Source organism: Apium graveolens, chromosome 11, assembly GCF_009905375.1.
Source record: "Apium graveolens cultivar Ventura chromosome 11, ASM990537v1, whole genome shotgun sequence".
NCBI classification, from domain to species: domain Eukaryota; kingdom Viridiplantae; phylum Streptophyta; class Magnoliopsida; order Apiales; family Apiaceae; genus Apium; species Apium graveolens.
The window spans coordinates 50,272,934-50,287,104 of record NC_133657.1 but is presented as its reverse complement, the minus strand read 5'-3'; the positions used below and the strand labels follow the sequence as shown (position 1 = coordinate 50,287,104).

Here is a 14,171-nt window from a genome sequence, read left to right as displayed (position 1 = left end):
AAACGGCCTTTTTTTTAGTGTATGACAATATAATTTTGCTAACATAACTGTTCAATTTAATAAAAAAAAATCATGTCATTAAAATTATGTTAATATTTTCATAACTAAAAATTATCAAGTAACTTTAATTATATAGATACATATTTAAGTTTATGAAACCTTATCAAATTAAAAAATATTTGATCCATGAATAGTAGAAACAATTATGAAATTACCATAAAATATATGATAAAATTAAATAAAATATTTTACTATATTTGGAATTATAAAATATATGCGAGAAATTGTTCTAATATATGTGTTGTATATCTGCGCTAATTATTTTATAAGAGAAGAAGTTAATGATTTCAAAATTACCTATTTTTAATAGAGTATTAAGTAGTAAATTATACAATTAATCATCACTATAGAAATTCACAGATATATTAAAAAAATTTGGAATAGTAGTAGATAATAATTAAATATTGATTTTTTTAGTGTAAAAATGTGTTAATTATTTAATGAAAAAGTATTTATTTTTGCCGGGGTATATATGTAAAGGTTGTACATTACACAACTCCTGTTTCATTCACACGCGAGGCCTAAATTCCCCTAAAACTATCTTACACGTGGCAGATCCGCAGCAGAGCCCCCACTCCCTCCAGCCTGGATTACTCCGTTTTTATTTACTCCAATCATACACACAATCTCCACCCTCTCTCAGCATGGCTGTAACAAGTTACAACAACAATGGGGAGAGATACGAGAGATACAATTTCAATGCTACCGAAGATGATTATATTGTATGCGATATCTTGATCAATTTAGAAGCTTTAATTCAAAATTCGAATCCTGAAGCTGAACCCCCCATAAGTAATGGTAGTAGTAGCAGTAGTTCATATGAACCCACATGGTCAATCAAGGCAAGAAACTTAAGTGAGCCACTTTGGCACAACAAGAAGAAGAGATCTGCTCTGGAGTCTCCTCCCAGCCCCCCGCCGCCGCCGCGTATTAAGGTAAAGAATGAGGGAAATAAGTTTGAGAGTAGGATAACTGGAGACGACGTAAAGACCATCAAACAAGACAACATGGTGTATAGCCCATCTTCTCCTCTGAGCTATGAACCCAATGACGATAACATCAATAATAATGATATCCGCTCAAACCACCACTTCAAACATAAATCCAAGAAGAGGGTACCCTTTTTTTGCCTCCTTGTTTTTTATTTATAGGGTTTTTACCATGTTTTTTATGTGTGGTTATAATTTGATCAAAATTTTGGCAGAAAGTTGAAGACTGGGAATACCAAATTCGAGAATTAGAGCAAACTAAAAAGCAGCTTAAACTGGTAATGTTAACCCCCTTCCTTGGATGAATCTCTTGTTAAATTATTTGAGTTAAGAGTTGGTATGATTATTATGAAACAGAGTTTGGATAATGTGAGAAGGTATCACCAGACACTGTTGGAGTTAAATACAAAATTTAAGGCAAAAAGAGATGAGGTATGCCATACAACAACATATTTACCCTCTTTTTCTTATTCCTACTCTACTATTACATATTTACACCTGTTTAACAGAAAAATGGTGAGTTAAGGAGGAGAAAGAATGTTGTCAACGGGGGATTTGGCCTCAACTTGCAAACAGGGCCAAGGGGGCTTCACCAGTTTCCTCCTGTAATTGGTGGTACTAGGCAGCAAAAGGAGGAGGAGGAGGAGGAGGAGGAATATCATCAAAAAGGAACATTCAACTGCTATCCGCTCCCTTTTCTTCAAGCTAACGCTAAACTTGTCCAGGCTGCTGAGGCAAGACATAGAAGAAAGATCAAAATCAATTCTAAGAAGAATTCCATTTCTCTTAGGATACGAACCTCCTCTTAGATCTTTTCTTCTTTCCTTCTTGCGCCAGACTATTCAAATTTTAGTTTCTTTCCATTACCATTATACATAACTGTATATTGCATAAGTTTTATGCGAGAGGATTTATTGTAAAGACTAATTATCATTATTATTACTATGTGTTTATTCTTATAAATACTATTTCATACGGAGTTTCTTATAAAGTAATATTATATATATATAATTAAAATAAACATGTAGAAAGTATTTCAAGACAAACTAGGACTGTACATCACTAATACCAAGTTGAGTAGTTTTATCCGGTGCTTTCGAAATATATCCACAGAAATATTAAGACTCAAGTCGAAAGACCCAGAAAAAAACAGCAAAGTCTAAAACTAATAGCGGCCTACTGGCTGGAGACTTAAGTGGGATCTCGATTGCATTGATAACAATACGCACATTATCTACTTATTCGAAAAATCATTTTATAGCACAGAATAACAAGTTCAAACAAATGAAACAAAGAGAAGATTGAAGGAAGAACCGGGGTTGGGAAAAACATCCACTAATCCATATATTTACTAGTAATAGAGATCATAACAGGGAAGCTAATGGCTTCACAGCTAAACTTATAGTCTCAGGCATCATCTTTAATTGTACTGCTCCTCTTCCGCTTCATCTTCATAGTCTTCCTCTTCCTCAGCTGTTGCATCCTGGTATTGCTGGTACTCTGACACCAGATCATTCATATTGCTCTCTGCCTCAGTGAATTCCATTTCATCCATTCCCTCGCCAGTATACCAGTGCAAAAAAGCCTTGCGCCGGAACATAGCTGTGAACTGCTCACTAACTCTCCTAAACATCTCCTGAATTGAAGTGGAGTTCCCAACAAAGGTGGAAGCCATCTTCAGGCCTGTAGGTGGAATATCACACACACTTGACTTGACATTGTTAGGGATCCACTCCACGAAGTATGATGAGTTCTTATTTTGCACATTAATCATCTGTTCATCCACTTCTTTCGTGCTCATTTTTCCCCTAAACATGGCTGAAGCAGTCAAATAGCGACCATGACGCGGGTCAGCAGCACACATCATGTTCTTGGAGTCCCACATTTGTTGAGTCAGCTCAGGGACGGTGAGGGATATGTATTGTTGCGATCCACGCGAAGTAAGTGGAGCAAAGCCCACCATGAAGAAATGTAAACGTGGGAATGGAATCAGATTAACAGCAAGCTTCCGCAGATCTGAGTTGAGCTGGCCAGGAAATCTCAAGCAGCATGTCACTCCACTCATAGTTGCAGAGATCAGATGGTTCAAATCACCAACTGTGAACATTAGAGTGAAAACACATCATAAGCACACTTAATGACACACACAAACATAATTTCTCAATTAATAGGTACTCACAACTTGGAGTGCTGAGCTTCAAGGTCCTGAAGCAAATGTCATATAGTGCCTCATTGTCAAGAACCATACACTCATCAGCATTTTCCACGAGCTGGTGCACTGACAGTGTAGCATTGTATGGTTCCACAACCGTGTCAGAGACCTTTGGTGAAGGAAAAACAGAAAATGTGAGCATCATCCTGTCTGGATACTCCTCCCTTATCTTTGAAATCAAAAGAGTTCCCATGCCAGAGCCTGTGCCTCCACCAAGTGAGTGGCACACCTGGAAACCTGAAGTTAACAGAAACATATACAAAACGCTAATTAGCTATAAAGCAAATAAAAAATGGATGCTTGACCAAGATCAGAATTCGTAAGGGCTAAAAAGGCTATCATGGTGACATATATATATAAAAAAAAAAGAGCATTGAGATTGTTGAATACCGTGCAAACATAAAGATCAAAATGAGTACAACTCGCTGCTAGTACAAGTTTAACTAAACTTATGATAAACAATTTGTGACTTCTAACAAACAGATGCCTAGCATCATTATTTGCGAAGCAATATTCTCACACACATTGCTATTGATGATATAATGTATACCTCCAAAGGGGAAAAAAGAAATTATATAATAGCAAGCTTAATGAAACCTAAATCTTCCTTTCGTTCAATAAAAACTCTCACACCTTTGAAACACTGTAAATTGGAAAAGAATAGTGTGCCTTCAAATCAATATTTATTAATCTAATAGAAAATATGAGACTAAGCAAATATTAATCATACCTACACGAAACAAGACGGTAGGCATTGCTTAATTCAAAATATAATCTGTAAAATTTAGAATCCTTTGAGTCCAAATGCATTGTTCCTATATTAGTTGTCAACTCTATTACTTGGAAAATCATGTAAAAAATGTATACAAAATATCAACACAGTTCGAGGAAGATGCAACTTAAATCACTTAAGAATAATTTACTTGGAATTCTAACCAAACTTAAAATCATGATCACGGATGTAGCAGAAAAGACAGAAACAAGGATGATCTGTAAATGCAGGATGGACATAAGGGGAGGTAGAAGGAAACCTTGCAAGCAGTCACAATTCTCAGCTTCTTTGCGAACAACATCGAGAACAGAATCAATAAGTTCAGCGCCTTCAGTATAATGACCTTTAGCCCAATTATTGCCAGCACCAGACTGACCAAAAACAAAGTTATCAGGCCTGAAAATCTGACCATAGGGACCGGATCGGATACTATCCATAGTACCAGGCTCCAGATCCATGAGAACAGCTCTGGGAACATATCGACCGCCTGAAGCTTCATTATAGTAAACATTAATTCTCTCAAGCTGAATATCGGAGAATTCTCCGCCGCTGAGATGACGGCCAGTAGGATCCACGCCGTGCTCGTCGCAGATGACTTCCCAGAACTTGGACCCGATTTGGTTGCCGCATTGGCCTCCTTGAATGTGAAGGATCTCTCTCATGCCCTTTCCAGATCAAGTTAGTAAAGATAAATGATGGTTGAGGAAGTAGATTAATAGAGTGTGGGTGCATTTATTTATTTATTATAAATGAGCAGGAATATGGACAGGTTAACCGCGCTGTGACCCGCGTTGGCCTGTCGGTTATCGATCTGCCCCATTCATTTACTCTCACATTTTTAATATTTCACTGTATCATTATTATCACCCACTCCCCCATTTCTTTATATTTTCAAAAACGGATTTTTTGGTCCTGTGCACAATAACAAAATATACTTGGATTAATTTTTTAATAATAAATGTTAATGAACCTCACGTATTTACATCAATTTCACCCAGACTTTAAATTCATAAAATTTAGTGCTTAATGTGTGTATGGGCACAAACTAGATAAACCCTGTTCGCCTCATTTTTAATTTGTATATAAAATTGGGATAATTGCGGTCCAATTTCATTCCGATTAAATTGAGAGAATTACATTTTACATTTTTTTAATTTGGCCAAAACTAAATTTTGGATATTTATTTTCATAAATTATATTTCTATCCCCTTATTTTGAAATTTGATTCAACATACACCTTTTTTTGCCAAATTATTTAATTCTAATTATTGTCTCCAACGATATATCTAATCTTTTCTCTTAAATAATAGATTATAAATGTTGTTGAAGACAATACTTTAGGGAAAAAATTGATAAAATTTGACAAAAAGGGTGTAACATGGATTAGATTTCAAATAAGAGGATGCAAACTGCAATTTCTTATATTAGATATATAAAATTATTTTTTGGCCAAATATAAGTGATGCAAAATGTAATTCTCTCCGATTAAATTTAATATTTTAAATTATAAAGTATAGTTCGTGGACTCTTTTTTATAATTTCTTTTTTTCAAATAAATATATATACATTCATTTTTGAATTAAAACATAAAATCTTAAAAAAAATACAAAATTATATTTTATATACATCTTAAAATAAGTATTAAATATTTTTTATTTTCATAATGTAACTAGATGAGAAGCAGAGGGGATTACAATTTTTTTTCTAACAGTTTACACATGTGTGATAGATGATTATTGATGAAGATTTTTTTGCATACAGGAATTCATCATTATTAATGAAATATCCATCAATCAGACTCATTTATCATATTTTTTTTAACATATGACCATTAACATACACTAGAAAAATCTTTTTCTCTGTTCTCATCATCTTATTTTAACTGTTTCTCATCCTCATTTCACAGTATCCCCACCAAATTATCATCTCCGTATACAAAAAAAAAGGATCGGGTTATATGGGTTATATTAAATTGGCCAGCATATATAATTAATAATTAACAAAATATCAATTTACCATCAGTTTGACCACTTTTGGGACAGAACTGGTAAATTTATTTTGTTAGTTATCATGGACTAAAAATTGGTCAATTTAAAAGTTCACCAACTTTAAATATTAACAATTTAAGACTCCAAATTTATAGATGTTAAATTTGAAAAGATTCTAATTATAAAGTGTTAAACTTGATAATTAATCCAAAATGGACCATATTTTTCTTCAACTTGATAGCAAACAAGTAATTTCGTATCTTTAATAAATTTTTCAAAATATTATACAAAAAATCTTATATTTTCTAAGAGTAAAGTTCTATGGAGTCCACCTTTAATTGGAATCCTCAGAGTCCATATATGTTCTGCAAGTAAAATATAGCTTAAAATATTGCAAAACATATTATTTTTCGACAAACATCACTATTCTATCAAAAATCTTGTAGATTGCATACATTTTACAAGCAGAACATTGCAAAAATATATATTCTACAAAACATGTTTAGTTTGCAGAACATAAATGTTCATGTTACAGAACATAAATGTTCATGTTGCAGAACATATTGCAGAACATACATATTGTACCGTAAATATATGAGATTTGCATGATTTTGTTGAAGTTATGCTATTTGTGTAACATGTTTTGCAAAATAACACGTTTTATAATATATTTTATTTGCAGAACGTAGATGGACTCCGAGGACTCCAATAAAAAGGTGGACTCCATAGAACTCAGCCCAAATAAATATTTAAGTCTTTTACAAATTTTTGAGTCGACCTCAAAATAATACTCGACAAGTCTTTTGTCACTAGGGCTTTGAAAATTATTCTTTATATCATCTGTATATTGTATATATTTATATTTTCTGAGAAAGGGTGTTTAGGTTACTGTTACTTTTTTGCCTATAACCGTCATTCGGAATTTTCTTAATATTTATTCTAATATTATAATCCCAAAAAGTACAGTGTAAAATAAATATAGTCATTCAACTTTAACATAATCTGTATCGAACTCTAGATGAGATTTTTAAAATCATCCTTTCTAATTTAAATATTTAAAATTCTAAAAACTATATATATAATTTAAAAAAATCATTCTACTTTATTATTATTTTTTGACTAAATTCATTCTACTTCATTAACACAAAAAATTTCGACTGAATTTATTATATAAGATAATTCTCAGAATTTCAACTGTCGTCTATTGATTTGTTAAAACAAGGTAATATATATTGTCGGACGGGGGATCAAGGCAGATTCGAAAATTAGTTTCAGGTTTGGAGATCATGAAAAGTTGAAAATCAAGCCATCTCCAGCCTATCAAGGTGATGGGAGTCGCATGGAAAGACAATCAGCGGAAAATGTCCAAGACAAACTGTAAACTACAATAATTCGACTGCACTGCATGGCTGTTTCACATCAGGCAAATTTACAACAAAACGATTCAATTGTGTACAAACATGTTGCTATTTTACACGACTGAGGCATCCAGATTGAAACCGAAAGTGTACTTTAAACAAAAGAGATATATATATATGGTAGCTAATCAGATTAACTACCAAGAAGCACATCTTTAACGTTGCTGCTGATGCACACTCTCATTACAGACTTTCCTAAAATTCAAACATTCGTCCGCAACAAAATCACTGCCAAATATTTAACATTTAACCATCATAATTGTGTTCAGCAAGAGGGAAAAAAATAACACATGACTACAAAAGAAAAAAACAGGAGAACTTACAAGATCCGCTCGGCCATTTCCGACCCATCCCATCTGGGGCTCCATGGATACTCCGTTAAAGAAGGGGACTTAATTGCTGCTCCACGGGGATCAAAATGCTACAAATAAAAAGGGATAAATAAAAACAAAAAAATTACAAATTTTAAACCAAATTTTGCATAAATCAAGTTAACTTGCTTAGCAAAACCTAAAACTAAAACATCTGCTAGCAAGTTAACAAGTGTTTTCATTCTCATCAGATCAATTACCTGAGAGCTCTGAAGAACTAGAAGAGGTGGTTGCTTAGGAAATTGAAGTGCAAGAGTGAAATGAATCTGCCAACGAGAAAGTTAAAGCTGATATGAACATCGAGAGTATAGCAGAAAGAAGTAATACACAAAAGCCAAGAGTAATGAACGAATATAGTACTTCGATAAATAGCATTAGTTGCAAAACTGTAGCTTAAGGCTTTCTACACCGAGCTACGAGCTAAGAAAATTGGCCTTATCAACTTCAACTCTTTACTAGCAGGTTCTATGAATATATATTCTACTTATATGCAACAGGTCTCGTGCATTTTGAATTAAAGATCATTAGAATCTGTAGGTATCTTTTGTCTGTCCTTCCAAAGAACTGATTTGTATTGGGTTTACTCGAATGGTACAGTGTCAAAATGCTAATTCAGCCGAGTGAAACAAGAATTGCCATCTTGACTGGACAAAAACATCAACTGTACCAGCAAGAGTCACACTTTATGTGCATCAACAATGTATAGAAATTGGAAGTTTAAATATCAGTTGCTGAAAGACAAATTAAGCTATTTAATTTCCCAGGGACTGCACTTCAGAAGTAACAGAACTCAAACAGGATATACAAATTTAACTATATCTATAGATCTATCTTGCAGCTGCCATTTGATTCACCTTAAAAATGGAACTGATTGTTTTTTTATGGCTTCATACATTCATCCTTTTTGGGCATGGCCATATAAATAAAAACAGGAGATGGAAGAACATTGTACCAAAAGTAAGGCAACACTAGCAGTTGTTTATACTCTTATGGGTGTAAAGGGTTGAACCTGCTTAAAAAAAATGGCCAAACTAGTTGAATCACCTCAAATTTAAAAGTTAAAACATGTGGATAATTCTTTGTCAAAGTGACAGGCAAAGTGGATCTCCAACACGAATTTGATAAAGCACATAATAAATTCAAATGCCCTTGATATTTGATAATATTCTGAGTAAGGCAGAAAATTGACATGGAAAAAGAAAAAAAGAAGCCTCATACATTACTAAGTCATGGTCGTAAAGTTGTTGTCATACTTATGAGTTATGATTTAACGGTAAGAGTATTTAGTTTACCTTGGCAATTGACTAGGAAACAGTAGAATTGTAAAAGTTGTAACTGATTCCTAATTTAAAATTATCCTGCATCAGTGCTACACAACCTTAAGAAAACTGTATCTCCAAATTCATGCTAAGCTTCATAACAGAACAACAGTGTACATAATTTTTAAAATTTAGAGATTAACGAACATTTTCATACCACAAAAGTGAAGATCCCAGACACAGCTAGAAAGGATGCCTTTCTGCAGAAGACCTGGCAAGAAGCAAGGTCATCTTAGCATTGGTGTCGATATAATTACATTCACTAACAAAGTTTCTCAAGGGGGAAGACAAACTGGATCAGCTTCTAGTGGCCTTCCAAAAAGAGGAGCAAGTGCAACAATAAATTGCCTTCTAACTTCGATTGATGAAACTGCATCTCTAATCTGGAAAGAGAAAATGGATACACTAAAATAAAAAATCAAACTACTATCGAGATGCGAGTTTACACAAAGGTGCACTTGTCAGAGTGGTGAAAATGATAATTTTTACCTGTGATGCTAGCAACTCTTCTAAAGTGAGGAGATATTCAGCCAAGCACCTTTGAAGAATTAAGAGAGAGATTAACATATATTGAAAAAGGGTCAGTTAACATTTTTCCATTAATTATGTCATATTCCCCTTAATATGTCAAGATGTACACACAGACCCCTAAATAAAAAATTTATATCATTTATCATTTAATTTGTTTATTTTATTCATTAATAGCTTAAACATTCACGGTATAATTAAGTTGCAATATTTTTTTATGGAAAATACAATTAACTAAAAGTTTTGATTTGTGGGCGGGTACTTTTCTAACTATTAAATAAATAATTCAATTCAAAAAATAACCAGCAATACATGGAGAGATGGTTCATTAATAGGGGAGAGATATCCAGCCAAGCACTTTCGAAAAATTAAACAAGAGATTATGATTTATAAAGAAAGGTCCGTTAGCATTTTTCTTACAAGTATTCAATATGTATAGACACGCCCCTGACCTAAAATTTTGATATATTTACGCTTTATGTACATAACTGTACATTTTACTATTAAATAAATTATTCAATTCAAAAAGTAACTAGCAATTCCTGGAGAGACGGTCCACCTAAGAAGGCGGTCCACTAATAGTGGGGGAGATATCCAGCCAAACACTTTAGAAGAATTAAACGAGAGATTAGGATTTATAAAGAAGGGTCTGTCAACATTTTCCCTACAAGTATTCATTATGTACATACACACCCCTGACCTGATGTTTTCATATATTCACCCTTATGTACGGAACTGTACATTTTACTATTATAGAAGACCCAATATATTCCCCGGGAAAATCTTCTTTAAGGGTTAGAATTCAATATACAATTTAGCAAATATACAAGGTCAATGACAAACTTTAAGGGTCAGGATATAAAAAATGGTGTGTGTCTACATGACATAATTGGAGAGAAAAATTGTTAATAAACCCAGACGAACATTTATTTCTTGTTTAGTATGCGGATGTGAGGGATGAGATCACTTACGTTCCATCTGACCATGGCGGAAGCCTGACATCCTCAACTGCTAATAAAGCCCTCAGATCAGGAGTAGAAACCAACTTTAAACGTGGTATTGGGGCCTTACTTGTAAATTTTCCAACGATGGGAAATATGACCTGCACTCAATGTGAAACCCATCTTGTATCGAGAAGTAAAGATATGGAGACTAATAATATAACATTACAAAAATTCCAGATCAGTTATAAAATATTATAAAACATTAGTCCTGGTGGCAAATCATGTTTATAAAAAAGTCCATAAGTTTGTTAAGTACCGGATTGCTGACACAGGCAGTTAAGATATTTCCTATCCACATCATTCATGATTTCAAATTTTTTTAAAACAAAACAATGTCGTCAAGCTTATTAGAGCAATAGAGCATAATATTTTCCTACTTCGGACTTTCTTTAACATACACTTTGACCCAGCACTATATATTTCACAATATAACTGTGAAGTCCTTGCAATTGATGGAAAAAATAAAACAAAGATGGATATATGAGTTTGTTTTATGTCTACTTGTGGCTGTTGCTGATACTTGTTATGGCATGCAACTGATATAACTTTACCATTTTCGCATAGTTCTCCGACATGTTTTTCTTTATAATAAAAGTTCCTACTTAAATATAATAAGTAAAAGCAACCTGTAGCTGTATCTTCTGCTGCTGTCGCCAAGAGGAACCGGTGACAATCTTGTTGATATCCATCCCCAGTAAAGGCACTGCAAATCTTACCTCTTCTGACTATGCTAGGAAAGATCGTCCCACAAATTATAGTCAAAAGTAGTTTTAAATAATGGTATTCTTTTTAAGACAGTTTATAAGATAGAAATGAAAATTAGAAGCATGTCCCATTTTTTAAGTTACCTTGTCTACTCCAGAGCTCATGTACATCTCAAGTCCCTACAGCATGACCCTCAAGGTTTAGAGAGATAGATAAAAGATAAGAACACGGTAATTAAGAAAATCACAAAAGCAATCAAAGTATATTTCAGTACGGTAAATATAAAAGGACAAAACTGTTGCTGGCCTAGATAGTACTAGTTATATGAATAAATACTGTCATATGTAAAAATTTAAGAATTTACATAATTTATTAAACACATAATATCCGCGGAGTATTAACAGTGAAGCTAGAAAAAAAAGTTAAATCTAAGGAAAAAAAACGTATTTTTAAAGTCACTTATCCAATCCAAGTTGATAACATCAACAATTTAATAATAGCAATTATTAGATTTTGAAAACAATGAAAAATTTATTTCCAGTCAGTCAGTTATCTAAATTTATATCATGCTCACAGTTATGCCGATAGAACGTTAAGAAAACTTAAATAAGTGCCTGCTTATCACTGTAATTACTTCCTTGTTTCCAATTGAATATATGAGCAGGAATCCATTTCATTGCTTCAGATTAGCCTTAAGAAAGGACCAAAGGGTCAAATATAAAAGTCCACTGCATAGGCCACATAAACAAACTCATATTGTCATATGTAATTTTACTCCCAAGTTAGCACTTTCTGGTATTTTAGATCGTAACCTTATATTAGGTGAACAATATGAATTTAGCAATAACAAAGATTAGAGTTAAGGTCTAAAGGAATTCTCTAAATCTAAAGGTTAGAAAGAATTTCATTGAATGTCGATGTTCTAATTGTTCCCATGAGAAAATAACAGTGACATAAGGTCCAGATTGTTATATTATTCGTTATCACTATCATACAGCAAATAAATTCACATTAAACAATTGTCGAACAGTTACCTCTTTTGAAATAATGGTATCAACTTCAAACTTCAGCCTATCATCGTCAACCTCCTCAACACGCTTCTTCTGGTACACCATATACAAGTCCCTAGAAAGGATATAAATCCAAGCATTAGTTGAAAATAGATAATAGTTTGCATGAACAAACAAAAAACACAAAATTTAATCAGGATGGTAATAGAGTAAAAACCTCACCGAAGTTCAAGAATTAAAGTAAGAAGACAAGTAGGATCTTTGAAGTTCCACCCTGACAAAGTGGTGTTTTTTGACTTTGACAAGCTTTCTTCCCCCATGCTACGATACGGGTGGAAAGATTCATCCTCAGGCCCGAATATTATATCAGGTGCAGTCATGGGATTATGTGCATTGTATATAACATCCCCTGCATTTAAACATCCATATATAGTCGGCCTTTATGTAAAACAGAAAAAAAATCATATAATAGATATTATTATTTAGAGACAATTTTGACTCTAACTTTAAGCATTTTTAATTACATTAGAAAATTAGAATTGCTTACCAGGGTCAGGCTAGTAAAGTCATGAAAGGAATTATTTTTTTTACTTTTAGGGAATTATTAGGGAGGAGATAACAATTAAAATTATTTATTTTGTTGGAATTTCAGTTATTTACCATGTTTTATCCTTTAGGGCCTCTATATAACTCCCTGTAATCTTGATTACTAATTAAGTTTGAATATGAAATTAATTGAGTATTCAGAGAATAAAATTGTGAAACAAGTGATGTGTAATTCTACCTATTCACATTGAGGTATGTGTGAGTTCCTTTATATCAATATTTGTTAACGGGTCTCCTACACCATGCCCTTACAGTTGTTTGGTTATAAGGAATGTAGTATGACAAAAATGGAAGATAAGTGTGTGAATGAATTGACATGTCTGAGAAATAATAAAGGATAGATTAAAGAGAAATGTAAAACAAACACGAGAAAGAAACACAGTAGAGGGGAGTAAACTAACATCTGATAAAGTCAAGGCAAAAGGGAATGGCTATTGTGAATCGATCAAGAAAGTAAGGGATTGTGCAACCAGACCACATCTGCTCAACCTGTGAAGAAGGAGTAAATTAACATGAAAAAGATGAAAACCCCCTTAGAATAATGAGTTAGTTAGTTAGTTAGTTAGTTACCTTGATGGGAAAAGGGGAATGAGAAATGAGATAATTGAGCTGTGCGTTTATTAGAGGAGGTATAGTCTCGATACCCATGCCAATTGTAGCAGCTAAATTGCCCTTCTTCTACGTTGTGATTTTATATTCAGGCGTCGCGTCGTGTGGTTCGCTGACCGATATGGGATTGATATTTTAAGTCGGGTTAAGGTGCCGGTTGGATATATATATCTTCAATATCATGTGTTTGTTTGGTTTGGTGAAATTAATATATTTAATTTATTAATTTTATTAATTAAAAAATTAATATAATTCTTTTTTTGTTTTAATATATTAATTTAATTTTATGTTAAATATTTACACAAAATAAAATTGTATAGATGAAAATTTTATTTAATTTTCCGTACTCATATTTCGTACCACTTATCAAAAACTCGTAATATCCTGAGGGTTTGAAATATGGGTTTGAATGATTAAATTTCAGAACTAAACATCATATATGCGTTTGAAATAACCAAAACTCATATATGATGCCTCAAAAATTTGTACCAAACGAACTCCTAATATATTATAATAATTTTATTATTTATTTATTGATAAATATATTATTTATCATTTCATTAATTCTAAATTTTTCCTA

General features: G+C 32.9%; 3 protein-coding genes across 3 annotated transcripts; 1 reads left to right on the top strand and 2 right to left on the bottom strand.

Moving 5' to 3' along the window:
* Positions 1-608: 608 nt before the first annotated feature.
* LOC141697635 (uncharacterized) lies at positions 609-1,994 on the top strand. The gene is made up of 4 exons (XM_074502124.1): positions 609-1,175; positions 1,265-1,327; positions 1,407-1,481; positions 1,559-1,994. The coding sequence occupies exons 1-4, from the start codon at positions 705-707 to the stop codon at positions 1,856-1,858; spliced, it is 909 nt and encodes a 302-aa protein (XP_074358225.1). The 5' UTR covers positions 609-704; the 3' UTR covers positions 1,859-1,994.
* A 293-nt stretch (positions 1,995-2,287) lies between these two features.
* LOC141697142 (tubulin beta-1 chain) lies at positions 2,288-4,753 on the bottom strand. Its single transcript, XM_074501384.1, has 3 exons — positions 4,293-4,753; positions 3,229-3,498; positions 2,288-3,146 (listed from the first exon to the last, which is right to left on the bottom strand). Exons 1-3 carry the CDS (start codon positions 4,693-4,695, stop codon positions 2,470-2,472), a joined length of 1,350 nt encoding a protein of 449 aa, XP_074357485.1. The 5' UTR covers positions 4,696-4,753; the 3' UTR covers positions 2,288-2,469.
* Positions 4,754-7,383: 2,630 nt separating this feature from the next.
* On the bottom strand, positions 7,384-13,730 carry LOC141697381 (uncharacterized). The gene is made up of 13 exons (XM_074501732.1): positions 13,553-13,730; positions 13,384-13,471; positions 12,599-12,785; positions 12,401-12,491; positions 11,510-11,545; positions 11,288-11,386; positions 10,629-10,759; positions 9,619-9,667; positions 9,423-9,512; positions 9,287-9,340; positions 8,011-8,076; positions 7,763-7,860; positions 7,384-7,667 (listed from the first exon to the last, which is right to left on the bottom strand). The coding sequence occupies exons 1-13, from the start codon at positions 13,628-13,630 to the stop codon at positions 7,595-7,597; spliced, it is 1,140 nt and encodes a 379-aa protein (XP_074357833.1). The 5' UTR covers positions 13,631-13,730; the 3' UTR covers positions 7,384-7,594.
* Positions 13,731-14,171: the final 441 nt, after the last annotated feature.